General features: G+C 44.4%; 1 protein-coding gene across 4 annotated transcripts in view; it reads left to right on the forward strand.

Moving 5' to 3' along the window:
- mllt3 (MLLT3 super elongation complex subunit) overlaps positions 1–24087 on the forward strand; it is an 84825-nt gene extending 60738 nt beyond the window's left edge. For all 4 annotated transcript variants that reach the window (XM_047386548.1, XM_047386547.1, XM_047386545.1 and 1 more), the window contains 6 exons: positions 14557–14626; positions 15340–15475; positions 19437–19527; positions 19638–19706; positions 19963–20034; positions 21841–24087. In XM_047386548.1, coding sequence (XP_047242504.1) covers positions 14557–14626; positions 15340–15475; positions 19437–19527; positions 19638–19706; positions 19963–20034; positions 21841–21972 — 570 coding nt within the window. In that variant the 3' untranslated portion in view covers positions 21973–24087. The remainder of the gene's footprint in view (positions 1–14556; positions 14627–15339; positions 15476–19436; positions 19528–19637; positions 19707–19962; positions 20035–21840) is intronic.
- Positions 24088–24487: the final 400 nt, after the last annotated feature.

Genomic DNA, 24487 nt, shown 5'->3' on the forward strand with positions numbered 1-24487 from the left:
TGAGTGTCCTCAGTTCCCAAACGCTTATTGAGTTGTTAAAAGGAAAGGTGCCATAAAACAGTGGTAAACATGCTCCTGTGCCAGCTTTGTTGGAATGTGTTGCAAGCATCAAATTCATAATGATTGACCATTTGCAAAAAACTAAAATTAAGTTCTTTATTTTGAACATATACATCTTGTCTTTGTGGTGGATTCAGTTGCATGTAGGTTGAACAGGATTTGCAAACCATTGTATTCTGTTTTTATTTTTGTTTACACAATGTCCCAACTTCATTGGAATGAGGCAAGGGTCACATTGATGCTTAAAATCCTTGAAAATGCTGGAATTTTAACAAGATGTCTGCAAGGTTGGGAAAGTGCCTTAGTTCTGTACATCCTTGACAGTGCTTGATATTGTAACTGTACGTTTTGGAATTAAGAACACAGTAACAGTTTGATTAAAAACCAGAGTTTGATATTTTATGGCACAAAATGGAGAGCGATCATTTTGCCTCCAATGAGGTCTCAGAAAGTCTCGCTGCTGCTCAGAATGGGTTTGCTCCTTTCATTAGACCGGCGTGTGAGCAGTAGACATCACCTGATGAAAAGACCAGCTGCTGGACCGGCGCTGTCCTCTGGCATAGCTATGAAGCAGACCTACTTTGAGCATGTAACTGTCTTGCTAGTCACGCATGTCACTGGTGAGTGGGAGAAAACTTTAGGTTAAGGAATTAACCGCGGTTCTCTTTCAACATTCGTTTCAGTATCTCACTATGGGACACGCCTCCAGCATATGTCCCCCAGAAGCTCTATTACATTACGCCAGTCTGACTGGCAGGCGGAAGTGACGTCCGCTCCCATGGGAGGGACTTCCTCCCAGTATAGAAGCCGACGTCACGTAGGTGATCTTCAGTTTAGTAAGCACACCTCTTCCTCGCTCCCTGCAAGGAGGGTGATCTGGTGAGATACCTCACTCATGTTTCAGAGAACCAGGGTTAAATCCTTAACCTAAAGTTCTCTTTCAACATTCGTTTCGGTATCTCACTATGGAATATTTCTGCTCCCGTATTGCCAGATGAGCTCACTCGAAGACCAACAGATGCATTCTGCATTCATGGCAATGTGGAACCCACACCCAGAATCGTGTGAGCCAGTGTGGGCCTGGTGACATCCAGTTTATAGAACCTAGTGAAGGTGTGAGGGGTTGTCCAGCTGGCAGCCTTGCATATTTCCTCCACAGGTATACCCTGGAACAATGCCCAGGATGAGGCCAGACCACGAGTGGAGTGAACTCGCAGACTTGCAGGGGGTGCAAGGCCTCTGCTCTCATAAGCCATAATAATAGCCCCCACTACCCAACGCGAAAGATGTTGCTTTGTGAGAGGCTTTCCTTTATGTGATGAAGCCCACAACACAAACAGCTGCTCTAATTTGTGAAAATCCGCTGTTTCTTCCACATATAACCGCAGAGCTCATGCTGGGCAGAGCGTATGCAGTCGTTCATGCTCCTGAGAGGAGAATGACGGTGGGTAGAAAGCCATTAATTCAAGGGCATGGCATGGCAGAGCCGTAGCAACCTTGGGTATAAAGGCAGGATTAGGTTTCAGTAAAACCCTTGACTCACCCAGAAACTGCATGCCGGACGGGTTAACTGAAAGCGCTTGAATGTCACTCACACGCTTTGCAGAAACCAGAGCAATCAATAAGGTCGTTTTAAAGGAAAGCACTTTGAGCTCAACCTGCTGCAACGGTTCGAACGGTGCACGTGACAACGCATCGAGTACCATAGGTAAATCCCATGAAGGAGTGAGGCTCCTCGACACTGGACGGAGCCGTCGTGCACCTTTCATTAATTGACACACCAGGGGGTGCTGCCCCTCTGGTTTGTCACCAAAGCCAACGTGACAAGCTGAAATAGCAGCCAGGTACACCTCCACAGTGGAAAAAGCCAAGCCTTTATCCAACAGTGCCTGCAGAAAAGTTAAAACGTCTGACACAGGGCTTTGCATTACGCTCACCATAGGTTTTGCGCACCAACCCACGAATGCCTGTCATTTACCCTCATACGCATGGAAACGGCTCTTGCATTTTGAATTGTGTCAATAACGTTCTGGGGAAGCCCACTGGCAGCCAGATTTACCCCTCACAGGCCAGGCCCATAGGGCCATGCGCTCCGGATGCGGATGAAATATTTCTCCGCGTGCCTGCGTCAGGAGATCTCTGCGGAGGGGAAGCCGCCATGGCTCGCCATGTAGCATCTGAAAAATCTCCGCTAGCCAGTGTTTCCCTGGCCAGCGGGCAGCTATCAGAATGAGTGAGTGTTTTCCCTCTCGCACCCTGGCGTGTAGGAATGATCAGTTCCAGCAGGGGAAAGGCGTACAGTAGGACCGGTGGTTATTTGTGCGCTAGCGCATCCAGTCCAAGCGGAGCCTGTCACTCTGTCAGTGAGAAAAATATCGGACACTGAGCGTTTTCCCCTGATGCGAAAAGGTCAACCTCCGCTCGGCTGTACCTCCTCCATATCTGGGACATCACCTCGCTGTGGAGTTTCCACTCTTTGTAGCGGGGACTGCCCCTTGACAGCAGATCCGCATCCCTATTCATTACCTCTGGCACGTGAGTCGCTCTTAGCGACAGCAAGTGTGAGCTGGTCCAGATTATCAGTCTGTATGCCAGCTCGTGTAAATGACGTGAGCGCAGACCCCCCTGTCTGTTGATGTATGCAACCACTGTTGTGTTGTCCGTTGTAACCAAAACATGGTGCCCTTTGATAAAGGGCAGAAAGTGTCTCAATGCCAGCATCACGGCCAGGAGTTCCAGACAATTTATGTGAGCTGTCTGTGTTTGTGAACTCCAAACGCCGTTTACTATCATCCCCTCGTGAGTGGCTCCCCAACCTGTCAGCGAGGCGTCTGTGGTAAGTACCTTCCTCGTCAGGATGATTCCCATGGTAACGCCAGTGTTGAGAAAACCGGGGCACATCCACGGGCTCAGCGCACGTGCACATATGAGAGAAACCAGGACGCTGCGGTGAGCATGGTGTGTGGGGCTCAAGCTGAGTGTTGCCACCCACCTCTGAAACGGGCGCAGGTGTAGACGTCCGAGTGTGATGACCGCCAGCGCAGACGCCATCAGACCCAGCAGTCTGAGGCATAACCTGAATTTCACCAGACAAGCCTGAAAGGCTTTTACTCGGTCCGCTAAGAGGCACGCTCTGAACTCGACTGAATTCAGGGACAGGCCAATGAAGGTGATTGTTTGTACTGGGGTTAAAATGCTCTTTTCCCAGTTTATTGTGAATCTCAGAGCTGTCGGATGTGAAGCAAGCATCTCGGCGTGTGTCATGAGCTCCTCTAGCGACTGAGCTGCAATCAGCCATTCGTCTATATACGTCGCCAGACGCATCCACCTTTCCCTCAGAGGCTCGATGGCTGCCTCGGTGCATTTCACGAACACACGTGGGCTCAGTGAGAGGCCAAAAGGAAGTACTAGATACTCGTATATCTTTCCCTGAAACGTAAATCTGAGGTATTTTCTGTGAGGGGGGTATATAGGGATATGGAAATATGGGTCTTTCAAGTCTATGGAGACAAACCAGTCTGCTTGACGCACAAACCTTATCAGAGCTGCGTGTGTTAGCATCCTGAACAAATACCGTCTCAGATATGTGTTCAAAGCCCGCAGATCCAATAACGGTCGCAGACCCCCGCCCCTTTTCGGCACGAGAAAGTATCTGGAGTAAAACCCGTCTCTACTTTGCTCCTGCGGTACCAGCCGGACAGCTCTTTTGTGCTGCAGGGAAATTATTTCCTCTTGCAGGACGCGAGCGGACTCTCCCCGGGCGTATGACTGTACTATGCCCTTGAAACGGGGTGGGGCTGTCACAAATTGGAGCCTGTATCCCTTGGATACAGTCTTTATCACCCAATCTGACGCTCCACACGCTCGCCACAGCTGAGTGTTGTTTGCCAGTGGACCTAAAGGTGCTTCCGTGTAAACAGTGCGCAACACCGGCTGAGGGATCTGCTTTTCCGCTGCTACAACTGCTAGCTGCGCTCGCCCCAGGTCTGCTTCTTCCACAGAAAAAGCAGCCTGCTGTGTTAGAGGTAGGGTGAGAGCTCCCCCTTGAGGCCTCGTGCAGCTGTGGCAAGGGTGGAGCGAGAGCTCCCCCTTGTGGCCTCATGTGCAGCCGCACGGCCACATCCTGTCCGTGTGTTATTTTTAACATATTTTTCATGATTTTTTGTTGTGGCTGCGCCCTCGGTTCCAGACCTGGATACGTGCCAGAAAAGAACTTTATTGAACATGTTGTGAAGGGGGAAGGTCGTGTTTTCAGACACTGGCATGTGTTTGTGCACTGGTGTGGGCTTTCTGGCCACAGCTGCGGCTCCACTCTGCTCACGGTGGCTTTGATCCTCCTCCGCTTCGGTCGGCTCTGAGCGATGAGCTTCAACGTCGGCTCTTCAGGCTGTTTGAGTTGCCTTGAACGTGGCATTCTGAACTGCAACTGAGACAGGTTGTGTCCTGGTAGGGGGGTTGCAGGTGTCTGGCAGATCCTGCTCTCCCACCCCGAAGACGGCTCCCTAGGTAGGGCGCCTCTTTTTCTTTACGCTCACAGTAGCGGAAGGGGTCGCTTGGTTTCCTGGTGTCGCCGGGGGAGCGAATGGCTTCCTTCTCCAAGCACCTTTGAGCTCGGTTTGTTTCCCACGGTCAGCTGACTACAGCTGAGGCTGGCGTTTGGGGATGCGGTAGGCCGGTCGAGCCCCCGCTTGAGCAAACGGCACGCTGGAGGGGGGGGGGCTGCGCTTTCCTGGGCAGACACAGCTTTAGCGCTTCACCTTCCCTCTTTTTTTCCTCACAGCGTTTTTGCATGGCTACCCTGTCTCTCTTTGAGACAGGGTAGACAGGTTCAGCCATCTAGCTCTCTCCTGAGCGACCATCAGGGCCATGGCTCTCCCAGAGGCTTGGATAGCGCTTCTGTGGAGACGCAGGCATAGGTCTGTCACCACGCAAAACACGTCCCACAAATGCACAGTGCTCGCAGCTCGCGGTGACGCTAACGCGTCCTGGACATGTTGCAGCTCCAGACACGAAGCGCAGACAGAGTGGGTATCTGCCCCAGCTATGAGATTGCCACATGTGCAGGTTCTAGATGGTGGTTTGACTCTGTTCATGGCGAGAACGAGTGCAAGTTACACAACTTCGTAAGCTCCGTTAAGATTGCAGCCAGTTTGGTGACCAGTTGCAGCGCTGCTGTTTGGCGACAGACCAGCGTTGAAAAGGACTCAGAACGGTCGAGCACAGTTATTGAGAAGCGCTCGGCGACCGAGTTGTTAGCTCGCTCTGTGAACAGTTAAGCTAACTCAAGTTACTGTACCGTCTGAGAGGTGCTTCTGGGAGCGAGAAGAGGTGTTAGACTGAAGATCACCTACGTGACGTCGGCTTCTATAATGGGAGGAAGTCCCTCCCATGGGAGTGGACGTCACTTCCGCCTGCCAGTCAAGACTGGCGTAATGTAATAGAGCTTCTGGGGGACATACGCTGGAGGCGTGTCCCATAGTGAGATACTGAAACAAATGTTGAAAGAGAACAGTATGCCATGCTTTTGCTCTTTTAATGACCACTGTCTCAAAAACGCTACATAAAAAACATGGTTGAAACGTGGACTAAATCCTCAAGTAGCTTCCTGCAACATATGCAAGAAGGACCTGCAGCTTTTTGTGACGGAAGAGTCAGCGCTCTCGAGTGTTAAGCCATGGTAGTGGGAGGGAATCTTAAAATTAAGCTAGCTTGCAACTTTGCAGATAAATTGCAAATTGATTGCATGAAGGATGTACAGTACTTTAAAATGTGCAACAGCACAACATGTTATTGAAAACGCCAGTGAAGGTGGTTAGTTAATAGTTTTTGCAAAAAGTAGCTGTGGCTTGGCTATGTTCAGGGAGTGGAGGGGCAGTGAGCAGTAGAGGAAGTCGTGCGCTGTTTGCACTGACGGAGAAAAGCTACGCTCGGCTTAACTCTGAAGTAATTTGAGAAATAGGGTGGACACAGAAGAGAATCTGAAACTAAAGTATCGATCTCCCCATGCTAGTATTAATCCGATTGTCATGGATGCTGTGTGAAGTCAGCGTGTTTCTCACACTCATTGCGTGAGGCTTGAGAGCTCTGCATATTGATACTATACCTTGCAGAATTTTAATCAGTTGCACAGTATTTTAGATTGTTGATAGTGTCCCTTCACTTAGGGGGCGCTGTTTGTGCCATGGTTTTAGAGTGCAATGAAAAAAAGGTGCACCAAGATAAAGACTGCTCCAAAGTCTGGTGCTGGAAAAGTTCAAAAATGTGCCTTGAAAATGCTTGAAAAGTGCTTTAATTTTACTCTGGGAAAAGAGTATAAGTCATGATTGGGGTTGTATACACAGTAGATCTACAACACACTGTAACCTATGTTACAAAAAATGCAGCTTCATTTTGAAAATGAAATGATCCATTTTAATTTGGTTATTGGGACACATTTGCTTCCATAGTTGCCTGTTTTGCTTTATATTACACATTTTGGGGCCGTATATGAAGAACTACAGACTGAGAAAGAGTGTGTGTGTGTGTGATATATATATATATATATATATATATATATATATATATATATATATATATATATATAACAAGTCTTTAACAGTCATGTGTGATAAGAGCATCCTCTGCATTTCTGAGGCACTTTCTGTATGTCATGGCATGAATCTGCATGTACACAGGTGAAACCAAAGACTGATAATGTACGTTAATTATCATGAGGAATGAGTATATCAGAGGGACAGCTCATGTTAGATGTGTTGGAGAAAAAGCCAGAGAGGCCAGACTGAGATGGTTTGGACATGTGAAGAGGAGGGATTGATTGAATGTTAGAAGGATAGCTGATGCTGGAAGTGCCAGGCAGGAGGCCTAGAGGAAGACCAAAGAGGAGATTTCTGGATGTAGTGAAGGTAGAAGGTGTGAGAAGAAGATGCAGAAGACGGGGTTAGATGAAGACAGATGACTCGCTGTGGCAACGCCTGAAAGGGTAAAGTTGAAGGAAAAAGAAGAACGTGGATGGTGGAAAACAGAAAATAGGAAATAAACATTCACTGAATAAAGTTGAAATAGTCAAATAACTTTTTTACTTGTAAAATCTAAAATTAAAACGATCAACAATTATGTTATTACTAATAGAAATGGCATTTTGAGATATTTAGAATTACAAATCTGCTGGTAAGAAATATATCTCAAAATCCCTGATTTGTTCTGCGGACAGCGAAGAAAAGAAGTCACTGGGACAAAATCTAGTGTCCGCACAGTAAGTGGCAGTGTCCTTATCAGCCGCAGTGAATAATGTCCACACAGCGCTTCTCTTTCTCTCCACCATCATGGCTGCACTTAGTGCTCTGACTTTACTTTCTGGCAGAGCAGGGAGGAGAAGGGGCCAAAGTGTGCCTGAGTTGGCAGCTGAGAGAGAGAGACATTTGAAGAGAACTGCACTGGCATGAACTCTGAGGAAATTCCAATAATTTGCTGGATGTATAGAAGAGAAACTACAACAAAAGAATCAGTCTCATCATGCTAGTATGGAAATGATAATGATACTCACCTTGGTATCAATACTGTCGATATTTATACGCCCACCCCTGTTCCCTGTACTCTCTTCTAAGTCATTTCTGCATGAATAACTCATGTTTTCTCATCATTAGTGTTAGTTAGTGTTGTCCAAAATGGTTCCCAACAGCATTTCTTCTGGGTTTCACTAAAGCCACCTCAAGTAGCACCTGTGGTACTTTCACCACAGTGTAGTATCCATGGATGCAGGAGAAAGCACCCTGTAATTACAAACATTGTTGCAGAGGAAGTGATGTTTCACCTACTTAACACTACAGCCAACTGATTCTCAGTGGTCTTTGATGTTCAACTGGGTGGTCCAGCTACAGACGCATGCTTACGTTTCTCAGGCTATGACATGTCTGGATGTACAGGTCCTTCTCAAAATATTAGCATATTGTGATAAAGTTCATTATTTTCCATAATGTCATGATGAAAATGTAACATTCATATATTTTAGATTCATTGCACACTAACTGAAATATTTCAGGTCTTTTATTGTCTTAATACGGATGATTTTGGCATACAGCTCATGAAAACCCAAAATTCCTATCTCACAAAATTAGCATATTTCATCCGACCAATAAAAGAAAAGTGTTTTTAATACAAAAAACGTCAATCTTCAAATAATCATATACAGTTATGCACTCAATACTTGGTCGGAAATCCTTTTGCAGAAATGACTGCTTCAATGCGGCGTGGCATGGAGGCAATCAGCCTGTGGCACTGCTGAGGTCTTATGGAGGCCCAGGATGCTTCGATAGCGGCCTTTAGCTCATCCAGAGTGTTGGGTCTTGAGTCTCTCAACGTTCTCTTCACAATATCCCACAGATTCTCTATGGGGTTCAGGTCAGGAGAGTTGGCAGGCCAATTGAGCACAGTGATACCATGGTCAGTAAACCATTTACCAGTGGTTTTGGCACTGTGAGCAGGTGCCAGGTCGTGCTGAAAAATGAAATCTTCATCTCCATAAAGCTTTTCAGCAGATGGAAGCATGAAGACAAGATACAAGATGGCGCCGCAGATGGTCGCCTCAGCGTGTTGGTGCGCATTGTTTTGTTTTGTTTTTTGCTTTAAAACGGTCTTCTGTGATGGTACCCGGAGCTCTCTCACCAGAGAAGAACTCATGAACATCAGGGCTACGACACCAGAGGAGTTATTTCCAACTTTTCTGCCTACTGCTCTGGAATTTTTAGACATTCTGGTCAAAGGTGCGCTCACCTTTGTTCACGAGGTGAAACGCCGGAAGAGAGGGAAACGGGCTGGGGTGCTGGTACGTCTTCGCCAGCGTGGACTACGAACACCGTTACCTGGAATATTTCTCTCTAACGTGCGCTCACTTCCCAACAAAATGGAGGAACTACAACTGTTGTTGGGGAAAAACAGGGACTTTTATTCATCGGCAGTTTTGTGCTTCACGGAGACGTGGCTGTGTGGATTAATACCGGACTCTGCGCTGCAGCTGGCAGGATTCCAGCTCTACAGAGCGGACAGAGACACGGAACTCTCCGGCAAAGCGAAAGGTGGAGGAATCTGTTTTTACCTCAACAGTGGTTGGTGCAACGACGTGACACTGATTCAGCAGCACTGTTCTCCAGATCTGGAAGCCTTCATCATAAACTGTAAGCCTTTCTATTCCCCCCGTGAGTTCGCTTCGTTCATCCTGGTCGGTGTTTACATCCCACCGCAAGCTAACGTGCAGGTCGCACAGCGCATGCTCGCCGACCAGATACTGAATGTGGAGCGGACCAACCCGGACTCCTTAGTAATCGTCGTTGGCGACTTTAACAAAGGTAATCTGACCCACGAACTCCCCAAATATAGACAGTTTATAAAATGTCCGACCAGAGAGGACAACATTCTGGATCACTGTTACACCACCATCAGAGACGCTTATCACGCCGTCCCACGTGCTGCACTGGGCCAATCCGACCACATCATGGTCCACCTGATTCCTGCATACAGGCAGAAACTAAAGCTCTGCAAACCTGTTGTGAGGACGACAAGGAAGTGGAGCAGTGAGGCTGTGGAGAATCTCCAGGCGTGTTTAGGCTGTACAGACTGGGATGTGTTCAGGACTACTACCAACAGTCTGGACGAGTACACAGAGACTGTGACTTCCTACATCAGCTTCTGTGAGGACAGCTGTGTACCATCATGCACCAGGGTGAGTTACAACAACGACAAACCCTGGTTCACAGCTAAACTCAGAAGGTTAAGACTGGATAAGGAAAAGGCCTTCAGGAGTGGGGACAAAGACATATACAGAGAGGCAAAGTACAAGTTTGGCAAGGCAGTGAAAGAGGCCAAACGACTGTACTCTGAGAAGCTCCAAAACCAGTTCTCAGCCAACGACTCTGCGTCTGTCTGGAAAGGGCTCAAGCAAATCACCAACTACAAGCCGAAAGCCCCCCACTCCATCAACGACCGACGCCTCGCCAACGACCTGAACGAGTTCTACTGCCGCTTTGAAAGACAAAGGGACAGTCCTGCAACCATCTCCCACGACGCCCCCCAACAGCTGCAGCCACAATCCACCACCCCCACCTCCCCAACCTCAAGAGGGGCCTTGGCACCTCCAACCCCCACCCTGAAGTTCCCCCCCACCAGCCCCCTACCCACGCCGAGGACGGCTCTTTCCATCCAGGAGAGGGACGTCAACAAACTCTTCAGGAGACAGAACCCCCGGAAAGCTGCTGGTCCGGATTCTGTCTCACCAGCCAGCCTGAAGTACTGCGCTGATCAGCTGTCTCCAGTCTTCACAGACATTTTTAACACCTCACTGGAGACATGTCATGTGCCAGCCTGCTTCAAGTCCTCCACCATCGTCCCTGTTCCCAAGAAGCCAAGGACCACAGGGCTTAATGACTTCAGACCCGTCGCCCTGACCTCTGTGGTGATGAAGTCCTTTGAGCGCCTTGTGCTCTCACACCTAAAAGACATCACCGACCCCCTCCTGGACCCCCTGCAGTTTGCCTACAGAGCCAACAGGTCTGTAGATGATGCAGTCAACCTAGCCCTTCACTTCATCCTCCGGCACCTGGACTCCACAGGAACCTACGCCAGGATCCTGTTTGTGGATTTCAGCTCTGCCTTCAACACCATCGTCCCAGTTCTGCTACAGGAGAAGCTCTCCCAGCTGAGTGTGCCCGACTCCACCTGCAGGTGGATCACTGACTTCCTGTCTGACAGGAAGCAGTGCGTGAGGCTGGGGAAGCACGTCTCTGACTCCCTGACCATCAGCACCGGTTCCCCCCAAGGCTGTGTTCTCTCTCCTCTGCTCTTCTCCCTGTACACCAACAGCTGCACCTCCAGTCACCAGTCTGTCAAGCTTCTGAAGTTTGCGGACGACACCACCCTGATCGGACTCATCTCTGATGGTGATGAGTCTGCGTACAGATGGGAGGTGGACCATCTGTTGGACTGGTGCAGCCAGAACAACCTTGAGCTCAACGCTCTAAAGACAGTGGAGATGGTTGTGGACTTCAGGAAGAACCCAGCCCCACCTGCCCCCATCACCCTCTGTGACTCCACAATTGACACTGTGGAATCTTTCCGCTTCCTGGGAACCATCATCTCCCAGGATCTCAAGTGGGAGCCAAACATCAGCTCCCTCATCAAGAAAGCCCAGCAGAGGATGTTCTTCCTGCGGCAGCTGAAGAAATTCAACCTGCCAAAGACTATGATGGTGCACTTCTACACAGCCATCATTGAGTCCATCCTCACCTCCTCCATCACCATCTGGTACGCCGCTGCTACAGCCAAGGATAAGGGCAGGCTGCAGCGTGTCATTCGGTCTGCTGAGAAGGTGATTGGCTGCAGTCTACTGTCGCTCCAGGAACTGTACACCTCCAGGACCCTGAAGCGGGCAGGGAAGATTCTGGCTGATCCCTCCCACCCCGGTCACAGACTCTTTGAGACTCTCCCCTCTGGCAGGAGGCTGCGGTCCATCCGGACCAAAACCTCACGCCACAAGAACAGTTTTTTCCCATCTGCCACCAGCCTGGTTAACAAAGCCCGGAAACCACCCTGACACTGTCCCTTTCCCCCACACCCCCCCTTTTTTTGCTGACAGGACACTTGTAACTTGTAACTCTATGCGTTACATTAACGTTCAGCTTGGACTCCTGCTTTACTTGCACAATGATCACCTGCACTGTTGTATTGCTCTTGCATCTTATAGTGCTCTATATTTACTCTCACTCACTTAAAACTGTGCACATATATTTATATTATATTGTAGATATGTTTATACTGTTTAATTTGTACTGTATTGCACCGACTACGCCAAAACAAATTCCTTGTATGTCCAAAAACGTACTTGGCAATAAAGCTTTTCTGATTCTGATTCTGATTCTGAAGTGCTCCAAAATCTCCTGATAGCTAGCTGCATTGACCCTGCCCTTGATAAAACACAGTGGACCAACACCAGCAGCTGACACGGCACCCCAGACCATCACTGACTGTGGGTACTTGACACTGGACTTCTGGCATTTTGGCATTTCCTTCTCCCCAGTCTTCCTCCAGACTCTGGCACCTTGATTTCCGAATGACATGCAGAATTTGCTTTCATCTGAAAAAAGTACTTTGGACCACTGAGCAAGAGTCCAATGCTGCTTCTCTGTAGCCCAGGTCAGGCGCTTCTGCCGCTGTTTCTGGTTCAAAAGTGGCTTGACCTGGGGAATGTGGCACCTGTAGCCCATTTCCTGCACACGCATGTGCACGGTGGCTCTGGATGTTTCTACTCCAGACTCAGTCCACTGCTTCCGCAGGTCCCCCAAGGTCTGGAATCGGCCCTTCTCCACAATCTTCCTCAGGGTCCGGTCACCTCTTCTCGTTGTGCAGCGTTTTCTGCCACACTTTTTCCTTCCCACAGACTTCCCACTGAGGTGCCTTGATACAGCACTCTGGGAACAGCCTATTCGTTCAGAAATGTCTTTCTGTGTCTTACCCTCTTGCTTGAGGGTGTCAATAGTGGCCTTCTGGACAGCAGTCAGGTCGGCAGTCTTACCCATGATTGGGGTTTTGAGTGATGAACCAGGCTGAGAGTTTTAAAGGCCTCAGGAATCTTTTGCAGGTGTTTAGAGTTAACTCGTTGATTCAGATGATTAGGTTCATAGCTCGTTTAGAGACCCTTTTAATGATATGCTAATTTTGTGAGATAGGAATTTTGGGTTTTCATGAGCTGTATGCCAAAATCATCCGTATTAAGACAATAAAAGACCTGAAATATTTCAGTTAGTGTGCAATGAATCTAAAATATATGAATGTTAAATTTTCATCATGACATTATGGAAAATAATGAACTTTATCACAATATGCTAATATTTTGAGAAGGACCTGTAGAAAATCATTTGGTTTATTCATTTACTGTGTAGGAAATACCCAATTTCAAAAACTGTGTACATCAGGACCAGGCATACACCTCAATTACTATTCTAATCAAGCCAAACTCATCTGCTTCCTGTCACTTCACTCTATATGCAGTATTATCTCCACAGTGAAACATGGTGGTGGTAGTATCATGTTGTGGGGATACTTTACTTCAGCAGGGACATAGAAGTTCTGCTCACACTGAGCCTGGTTCTGCTGGAGGTTTCTTCCTGTTAAACGGGAGTTTTTCCTCTCCACTGTTGCTACATGCTTGCTCAGTATGAGGGATTGCTGATCGATGCAATCTGCTGGGTTTCCTTAGATAGAAAAACTTTTTATCAAAATAACTGAATCTGACTGCATTGTTCAATGGTTAGGATTAATTGGAATGTATGTACCTGACTTTTGTGAAGTGCCTTGAGACGACGTGTGTGAATTGGCGCTATATAAATAAACTGAATTGAATTTAAGTTGGACAGGCAGTTGATGGGAATAGATGGAGCAACATCCAGAACAATCCTGGAAGAAAACCTACTAGAGGCTGCAGAAGACGTGAGACTGAGGTGGAAGTTTACCTTCCAGCAGGACAACCACCTTAAACATGCATCCAGAGCTACTACAGAGTGGCTTAGATAAAGTATATTCATGTGTTAGAATGGCCCAGTCAAAGTCCAGGCCTAAATCCAACTGAGAATCTGTGGCAAGATATGAAAACATGTGTTCACAGATGTTCTCCATCCAATCTGGCTGAGCTTAAACTAGTTTGAAAAACAAATTAAGTCTCTATATGATCATAGCTGGTAGAGACACCCCAATAGACTTACTGTTGAAATAGCTGCAACAGGTGGATCTAGAAACTATTGACTCATGGGACATAAATACATCACTCTTTTCAAGTTTGTGTTCTATTTGTTTAAACCAACGTTTCCTTTCCTCTAATCCACAATTACGGCCTATTTTGTCTTGGTCCAGCAAGTTAAATCCCAATGAAATACAGTGAAGTTGTTGTAATGTGACAAAACCTGAAGATGTTTTAGAGCTATGAATACCTTTGCAAAGAACTGTAACAATCTTCTTAATCCCCCAGTTTTTCAGGTTGGACAGTATTTCAGGTTGGGGAAGTCTGATGGATAACTGGGTCATTGCAAGAATTTGATTTAAAGTTCTAAAAGCTAGCTGTGGACTCTTCTGTGTAAACCGACCTGTGTGGTTTGAATTTGAAAATGAAAATATGGTTAGTTGGAATAACTATGTCCAATACAAAAAACGATTCTACAACATTTATCCTGTGATGTTGAACACTGTGACTTGTGGGGTTGACGTTGATGACACGCCTCTTCATTGTTGCTTGGAAAACCAGGACAGCTGTTGACTGGCAGAGCAGGAGATGGATTAGTTAATGGGTTTTTGTGGACCTGGACAAGAATTTAAACTATTTTCACAGAGGCACTTTGTGCTGTGACATACAGTCAAGGTTGTTTACCTGGTGTAGGTAGGTAGGTGATAACAGCTTCCTTAACAAACCAGTTACTTGTTTCATGTGTTTAAAAGGTTTATTTCTGTTCTTTCTCGCAGTCTGAACAGCCCAGTCCTGACAGTTCCAGCTCCAGTTCAGGCTTTGCTCCCACACAGCACAAACGTCAAGGTAATAATTTATCTGAATTACAGACCTCTTACTGCTGTTTACACACAAAAACATTCTGTAATTCACTCCAGTTTATTTATATGCTGCCACTTTACATGAAATAGGCAACTGATCCAGTTTAAAAACGAATGAACTTTGCTGTCTTACATATTTCATTCTGGCATCAGAATATATTCATGGGAAAGTTTGTGCACACAGACAAGGAATTTGACTTCAGTCCCACTTGCTCTTAATGAAGACATTTTAAATCTAATATATATAAAAAGGGGAATAAAATGTTTGGGTTTTTTTTTTTACTTTGAGGTTTTAATAAATGTATACATATGTGTAGTTTGGGATGCACTTAGTCCATTTTCTTTGATTAGAAAATGGACATCTCATTGTTTACTAGCTGTGTCCAGTCTCCATGGTAACCACTGTTGGACTGGTTGATGGTGGTCGCCATTATTTCCATTACTGTGTCATATTTGAACTCAGCCCTACATCACGGCATCAGGATGTAGGTTTCACAGCAGACCCAGTTCTTTCTCATCAGGACAGAAGGAAGGTAGCTGTCAGAAAATGTTAACCAGAACCACTTCCTCGTGTTGGTCCTGCCTCCATGTGTTCCAACATCCAACTGGTATTTAGTTGTATGTTAAGGTGTGCTGCTGTTCTTTTACCTCTCTGTGTTTTTATAAGAGAAAAGTTGTGTTCCTGTATTTGCCATTTAGTGCTTGGGCCGCTGCAGTCAGTGGTGCAGGATCTGCAGTCTGACGACAACGATGACGATTCAGAGGACATTGATGACAACGACATAGACTCTGATGCAGAACGACCCACACAAACCCGTCTGACACACCAACACAGGTTAGTAACCAACAGGCCTAATTGTTGATGGACCTCTGCTGAACAATGTATATCCATGGTAGGTTTGTCAAAATAATCCATATTTAGATATACTGGGTTCTAAAAAATTATATATTTTTTAAAGATACTCATTAGATAGGCGACTGTGGCTCAGTAGGAAGAGTAGTCGTCAGAAGGTTGTGGGTTCGATTCCAGCTTCCTCCTGCCATATGTCAATGTGCCCCTGGGCAAGGCACTTAACCTCAAGTTGCCTACCGATCTGCGTATCGGTGTATGAATGTGTGAGCGTTAGTGAGTGCAATTGGGTGAATGTGGCTCTAGTGTAAAGCGCTTTGAGCGGTCTGTATGACTGGAAAAGTGCTATATAAGTTCAGTCCATTTAAAATTGACGCAACCCTAGTCATTTTCATCTCCCCAAGCTGGTACATAACTTCACACAGCAGCTACCCTCTGTATTGATACAGTAAAAGCATTGTTTGGAGTTATTTTGCCTATGAGGCAGACAAACGGGAAACACTGAAAAGCCTGATGCTAACAATGCTAGCACTACAACTCTGATATTGGAGAGCAGCTTAAACATTTCTGTTTAAATACAGGTCCTTCTCAAAATATTAGCATATTGTGATGAAGTTCATTATTTTCCATAATGTCATGATGAAAATTTAACATTCATATATTTTAGATTCATTGCACACTAACTGAAATATTTCAGGTCTTTCATTGTCTTAATATGGATGATTTTGGCATACAGCTCATGAAAACCCAAAATTCCTATCTCACAAAATTAGCATATCATTCAAGAGGGTAAGACACAGAAAGACATTTCTGAACGAATAGGCTGTTCCCAGAGTGCTGTATCGAGGCACCTCAGTGGGAAGTCTGTGGGAAGGAAAAAGTGTGGCAGAAAACGCTGCACAACGAGAAGAGGTGACCGGACCCTGAGGAAGATTGTGGAGAAGGGCCGATTCCAGACCTTGGGGGACCTGTGGAAGCAGTGGACTGAGTCTGGAGTAGAAACATCCAGAGCCACCGTGCACTGGCGTGTGCAGGAAATGGGCTACAGGTGCCGCATTCCCCAGACCTGGGCTACAGAGAAGCAGCACTGGACTGTTGCTCAGTGGTCCAAAGTACTTTTTACGGATTAAAGCAAATTCTGCATGTCATTCGGAAATCAAGGTGTCAGAGTCTGGAGGAAGACTGGGGAGAAGGAAATGCCAAAATGCCAGAAGTCCAGTGTCAAGTACCCACAGTCAGTGATGATCTGGGGTGCCGTGTCAGCTGCTGGTGTTGGTCCACTGTGTTTTATCAAGGGCAGGGTCAATGCAGCTAGCTATCAGGAGATTTTGGAGCACTTCATGCTTCCATCTGCTGAAAAGCTTTATGGAGATGAAGATTTCATTTTTCAGCACGACCTGGCACCTGCTCACAGTGCCAAAACCACTGGTAAATGGTTTACTGACCATGGTATCACTGTGCTCAATTGGCCTGCCAACTCTCCTGACCTGAACCCCATAGAGAATCTGTGGGATATTGTGAAGAGAACGTTGAGAGACTCAAGACCCAACACTCTGGATGAGCTAAAGGCCGCTATCGAAGCATCCTGGGCCTCCATAAGACCTCAGCAGTGCCACAGGCTGATTGCCTCCATGCCACGCCGCATTGAAGCAGTCATTTCTGCAAAAGGATTCCCGACCAAGTATTGAGTGCATAACTGTACATGATTATTTGAAGGTTGACGTTTTTTGTATTAAAAACACTTTTCTTTTATAGGTCGGATGAAATATGCTAATTTTGTGAGATAGGAATTTTGGGTTTTCATGAGCTGTATGCCAAAATCATCCGTATTAAGACAATAAAAGACCTGAAATATTTCAGTTAGTGTGCAATGAATCTAAAATATATGAATGTTAAATTTTCATCATGATATTATGGAAAATAATGAACTTTATCACAATATGCTAATTTTTTGAGAAGGACCTGTATTAGCAACTTCCAGGGGCGCTGGTTGGTGAGGCAGGCGCACCATGTGCAGAGGCTATAGTCCTCTACGCGGTGGTCCTGCATGTCTTCTCATTCTCTCTACACCCTCTTTCCTATCAGATAACTGTTCAATAAAGGCCACTAGTGTCTGAAAAAAATAAAAGTAAAAACAACTTACTGATAGCTCCATCAGGGTGTTGAGCGTATCTGAGTCCCTCCTGTAGATATGTGCTTTCCAGGTGCAGAGTTGGTGTAGAGTCCCCTCCCTTGGAATGCTCCGTTGTACTACTGGTATCAGTAATCATCATCAAGCAGCTCCATTACCTGCTGAACAGAGAAGAGACAAAGTTACCCCATTACTCCTCTGTACAGGAATCAGTGGCTAATAATTAACAGTGGGCTCGGACTGAAGCGAACAATTAGAGCTGAAACTAGTCACAACCAGTCGCAGCCAATCATGCTGACTGCCGTGGATCGGCAAAGAAAATATGAGTACCAGAAACTGAACTGGGATACTATTTGCCTGGACCAGATTCATCCTTAGACTGTAAATAAAATCATTTCAGATCATTATTTGTATCTGAGTGGGAAATTCTCTGCAACTCAGCAGAAAACAGTTACATTTAAAAAATCAGCAACAACAATAAAAATGAAAATAATGCAATACCAAACATTTAAGTGCACAATATCACAGAATATCCAATTATTTGTTTCTAAAAGATCCTTTTAAAATAACATGCAGCTGTATTTAGTGTAATATTGCCTAAATAGTTGATTTGATGCCACATTTAAACACTGAATCACTGATAATGTTACTAATATGTAGAAACAAAGACAAAATTATTTAAAGAGGTGACATTTCTTTAATAACTTAATGTTAGCTATAGATGTGTAAATCTACTTTATAAAAGGAAGTCATTGAGAAAACCTAGTTGCCCACATTTCCAAAAGCTCAGAACAAGAAAACTGTCAACTTTCCTGTAATAAATCAGGATAATAAAGACTGTCTCCCATTGCAATGCCACCTGTTTGGGTGACAGCCTGAATGAACAGCAGAAGAACCTCTGTGGAAAATAAGGTTTCCTGTTTAGGAGCCTTTAACAGGTTTGTGGGTTCTTCTAACTTTATGTTACAAACAGAAAAATAGATTCCTTTCAGTTTTTCTATATCAGTAACAACTTTCACTCCTCAGAGAGTTGTTGCTTGGACAAAGAACAGATTATCTTCAGTTACACCAGTAAAGTCAAATTGTTTAATTTTGCATTCATCCCTAATTAAAACTTTTATGCCTCAACAAATATCAGATCCTGGGTTCTCACTGTAACTTAGGCTACGTTCACAATGCGGGTCTTAATGCTCAATTCAGATTTTTTGGTGAAATCCGAACACATTTCCAAATAAATGTGACTTGTAGTGATCTCCTGTGTGAACGCGTTCATACAACTCAAGTGTCCTGGATGCGCAGTAGATGGCGCAATGATGTCACATGTAGCGAGCATGCTTAGTATTGGCGGACGTAAATATGGATGGAAATGTTGACCTGTATTTGGTGATTTTTAAGTTGTTTTCCAACCGGAGCCATTTGAAAAGATCAGATACATATCGGATTTAGGACCACATGTCCAAGTGGCGTGGGTCGCATCGGATCTGTGTCGTTCAGACTGTCATGAAAAGGTTGGATACAGGTCGCATACGGGCAAAAAAATCGGATTTGGGTCACTTCAAGCTGCAGTGTGAATGTAGTCTTGGAGTTGATTTTCCTGTGAAAACCCAGTGCTAATGGTCAAACTGCTACATGGTGCTTTCAGACGTTTGTGCATATTGTAGCCTTAAAGGAGACAAACGTTTGATGTGAATATTGATAAAAAGAGAAAGATTAGATCTGTTCATGCTATAAATGTGATGTTTTATAAATTCTTTTCTTCATTTGTTATGAGTGACTAAACCCTTTTCTTGTTTCCCTCCACATACTCTGGCTTAGTTTAAGTGATGGCAGTGAGACTGATGGCTCCTCTCCCTCACCCCCCTCCCGTAAAGAAGCTCCAACTTTAATAAAGACCACCAATAACCAGGTAGAATATTAAAGAGCTCTACAGACATGCATTACATAAATGTATTTGACATAGGAACTAAGCAGTTCACTGTATGTTACTTTCACTTGTTTTACTCTGTTCTCTTACAGATACTTGAGGTAAAGAGCCCCGTCAAACATAGCAAGCAAGACAAGAACGAAAACACAGATTGTGACAAGGTAAATTCATTGGCTCAAACATCTCCTAACATCTGGCCTTGCCAGTGTCCTTCAGGGTGCAAGGCGAGTGTGATGGACAGTCATTAGGATCCCAACACCAAGCTTTTCCATTGGTATAGAACGTGGTATAGGACTTATTTTCAGCTCCCTTTTTCTTTAGAGAAACTGCTCCTCAAACATGACTCCTTCTGTTGTTGTTTTCTTTGACTGGTCATAGAACCAGTCAAAGCTAACTTCATATGGCTGTGTTTTCTAGGCATACCTGGATGAGCTGGTAGAACTTCACAAAAGACTGATGACTCTAAGAGAAGGTCATATACTCCAGCAGGTGAGTTTTATTTGTGAATAATCCACCGCACATGATGACTTCTACATCTTGGATGGGCTCTGATTTAAATAACTTCACTTTTTATTGTGTTTTTAACCTACAAACCTTGTCAGTGGTGCTTTTGAATAAAATTGTGCTTTTTTTAACTAGTGTTTTTATGAGTTTATTTATGTATTTAGGATGTGCGCTGTTATGGAGTTAGACGTTGAAAATGTTAACCCAGAACAGTTAGCAGTACATGAGAATATTATTGAAGAATCTGATTCCTTTTAAAGAAAGTCAACATGTTATTGCCAACAATTCAATAACAGCAGGTCTTCAGCACTACATGAACATTTATAGTTCTATGTGCTTCTGTAGGGAAAATGGTCACAAGCAGAAAAATGCATAAAGTGTCACTTACATATTATATTCTGGATTTATAAAGAGAGTTTTTCACATCAGAAAGTTTCCTCAAACAGGAGGATGAGTGCTGCATCCTCAGGTGTAGCAGCATGGAGGACATGCTGTTATGAAATGCTAACTCAGTTTCACAGTAAAGACACTGTCCTGTGTTTTCTGTTAAATTTAGAGTGATCCATCTTTTTTGTCACTTTCAGTTGTGTTCTTGGTGCTTCTTTTTACCCTTCACCATTTCTCTCCTCAGTTGATAACCGCACTTGGTATCCATGTAGCTGAGTAGGCTATCATGAGCCGACGTGAGAGCAATGTGCAACGCAAATAACCACAGTACGCTGAATAGTTGAACAGAATTTAATGAAGCCTTTAAGGATTTTAGTAATCGAGGTACTAGAATCATTAGAGGAATCATTCCGGCCTTAGAGGAGATCAGGATGGCTTAACACGAAGAATGAGACATTTGTAGCCTCTGTCCTGGATAGGCCTGGAGGACAAAATCTAATTAGTGATCTATCAGCAGTTGGACTTGAACGATATTGAATTGAATTCATGACCTAATTCTATGGAGCTGAAAAGGTGGAACACTGGAGAGAGGAAATGTGTCACCCAGACAGTTATGGTGAACACATAACAAGCCCAAATGCACCGCACCCAGCACTCTGTACCAAAGGCAAAATAGGTTGGACAAGAGCCACTCATTAAACAGGCTTTGTCAAAGTAAAATGAAATATTCTTCAAACATGAGGAACTACTGTATATAACATGGTTCCAGCTAGAGGAGGACAAAAGACAGCTGATTCTACAAGTGGACCTTATAACAAGTGGATTCAAAGCTCCCCCTAACATGGAAAATGTGAAGCTAGTAACGTTTATTGCAACCTTTACTACAAAGGATCTGCAAACACAGAAATTCATTGAGAACCAGGGTTGTGGAGCTTTGTATAAGCTATGTCAACTCAAACAGTTTTTTCCTTCCACTAAACTTTCTGTTTTTATGATGTTTTGATACTGCTCTCTGTAAGCAGCCAAATGTTTTAGCAATTACCTTCTTTGCCAGTGACTGCTGATTATCTAGGCCATAACATAACATTTCTTGGCTAAAAATTCTTTAATTAGATTTTAATTTGGTGAGGAAACTGAGTTTGGGGTTTTCATCAGCTGTAAGCCAGCATGTGAATATCCATATGAGTTTGGGGAGCATTCAGGTCATCCAGCTGGCGTTGCAGAACCCTCCTTCCTGAGTGGGATTGGGGTGTTGTTTTGGTGAAGTGATCTCAACCCCCCACATACAGATCATGGAACCAAATGATCTAAAAAAGATTTGTTGAATCAACATTAAACAGCAAATAAAATTCCTTCAAAGAATTAAACATTGACTTCAGCTGTCTGTGTTCTTGTGGTTTCCAGATCGTAAACCTCATCGAGGAAACAGGGCATTTCCACATCACAAACACTACTTTTGACTTTGACCTTTGCTCCTTGGACAGAAGTACAGTTCGGAAGCTGCAGAGTTACCTGGAAACTTCGGGACTGTCCTGAGGCTTTGAGCGGCTGTGCTGCTGAATCTTACTTTGACTTTTCCTGAGAAAATTCAAGGTTCATTGTTGCACTGTGTCCAGCCTGCTGGTGCACTGAGTAACAAGGTCATCCTGCTGCAGAAACCAGTGGGAGGCGCTGTGGGGACTGAGCCCTGTCGATCAGGAGATCACCTGGAAGGCCTTGAAACTTCAGTTGAGGAAAGGTGGCTGTGTTGCTCTTAATGAATGTGCATCTTGATACCATGTATGTTTCTTGATTTGTCGTTCATTGTGACAAACGCACGGTCAGCATTGCCTTACAACATTGTCTTATTTATTGAATTTATTTTGGAGATGTGTGTGTGTGCGTGTGTTTAAATGGTTAAGGCAGAAGGAGACTGTGGAAGCACTTCACAAAGGACAGATCTTACAATCTGGGTGATATTTGAACATGACAGTTTGACGTTCTTCAGCTCAAACAAAAATGCCCCAGCAGCTGTGAGCGCATATGGATCCTTTCCTGATCCACTGCTTTATCCATCAAATATCATTTTAGAATTCAGAGGTAAGAAAATTAGGGCAATGAAACTTGAATGACAATTAGGAAAACTACGTTTTGACACAAATGTGGTTTAGAGCTCCAGATGGTGTTGAACTGACCTATTAACTTTTTGAAAGGTATGTGAATCATATTTGTCAGTTACTTCATGCCTATTTTGTCTCCAAAAAACATTAGTTTATAAGCAACATATAAAGCATCTAAATCACAGAGGCGCTCAGTCTCACCAGTCCAGTTTTTGGAGTTATTAAAACTCCGCAAAGAGTAAGAGAAATTGTTTGGTTGATTTTACCTGTGTTGTAACAATGCAGATTATTTCAGAGTTGACTTTGAAAAACTTGACAAATCCTCACTGCCAATGCCAAACAACTTTCGGTGGAGGCAGGGTGATATTGTGGGGCATCAGTTTATTCACTGGACAAATGAGGCTCGTCATTATTGGAGGCTATCACAATGCAACTCTACCCTCCAATATGCCAACGCTGCCCCCACAGTGTGTTTCTTATCAGAAAATATCTCCAGAGAGTAGCAGTAAAAAGGATGGAACATCCTGCCTGCAGTCCTTACCACATGGGATCCTGTAATGTTCCTACCAGAATGACCAACACAACTTCACTGGCTAACTTGTGACAAACGCTGGTTAGAGAATAAGATGCCGTCCCACAGCAGTGTGTGACCAGGTTGGTGACCATTATGAGGAGAAGGTGATAGGCTGCCGTGGTTCTGTTTGGTTCTTCCACACACTACTGAGGCCCCTTTTGTTAATTGAATAAATTATGTTGCTAAAATGTCTTGTTTCTTTAAATTTCTATAATCCAATAAAATGACTGGCACCAAACAAGAGCCAATAGCAATGACATTGAGACAATTTGGCAAATTTTTCCTAGCTGCCACCCACAAATTAATTTTACTTACAAATGTGGAACTATTTAAAGGGACATAATCAAGCTTTTCATAATGGTGTGGGATTTATTGCCAGGAAGCATTGTTACAACAAATTAATAAATGAGCAAATAAATGTTTTTACTTTTTATGTTAAGTGTGGTAATAATCTGTTAGGACAGATACTGCTCTTCTTGAATATTCAGATATTCCATTCTGTGTTCAGGTTGCTGTAATCTTTTTTCTCACCAAACGTCTTTCTGCCATCCTTGGATGTGAGCTCCTAGAACAGAGTTAAAGGTTGTAGGAAGACTGGGAGGAAAACCTCCATTTATGCTGTCAAACGTTAGGACAGAAGCTCTTGATCACTACATTTCTGTGGAGAGCTATTTTTTTATGGGGGGGGGAGGGGTTTGATGGCCAGGTATTGTTGTAGGTGTGAAAAACAGTTTTATTTATTTTGGCAGGCTGAGTTGGCAAATCAAAGTTTAGCATTTCTTTTTCAAAGAGGCCATCATATCTAGATTTGTCTCTGGGACATATTTGCCAGTGAAATAAACTGAAGATGAGCATAGTCTCTTTCAAACAATCCTGAAGGGTTATCTTTTTTACCCTGTGCTCTTTCTTAGGGTCTCTTGTGTATTTTGGAAACAATAAATGTTTTGTATGATGTACATTAAAACTGCTTTTCATTGAGCCATTTCTTCCTTCCCTAGATGGGTTTTATTCCTTTCATTTGACTTCTCAGCTGTTTGTTGTGTGTTCACACACTGAAATGTTTTTGATGGGATTTTGATATACCAACACAAAGGAGTGCATCATGGTTAAGTCATAGGAAAATGATACATGATTTTTAATCTCTAAAGATAAAAAATCTGAAACCTGAGGCGTGTTTCTGTTCAGCTCCCTGAGTTCATTCTTAGCAGAACCACCTGTGGCTGAAGTAACAGCTGCAGGTCTTCTGGAATGTGTCTCTACCAGCTGTGGACATCTAAAGACTGAAAATGTTGGACAATGCTGCTGCTACAAAACAGCTCAAGCTCAGATTCAGCAGAGAATGCTTGTGAACCACAAGTTTCAAGACTTCCCACAAATT

This window comes from Girardinichthys multiradiatus, chromosome 14 (genome assembly GCF_021462225.1).
Source record: "Girardinichthys multiradiatus isolate DD_20200921_A chromosome 14, DD_fGirMul_XY1, whole genome shotgun sequence".
Classification (NCBI taxonomy): Eukaryota; Metazoa; Chordata; class Actinopteri; order Cyprinodontiformes; family Goodeidae; genus Girardinichthys; species Girardinichthys multiradiatus.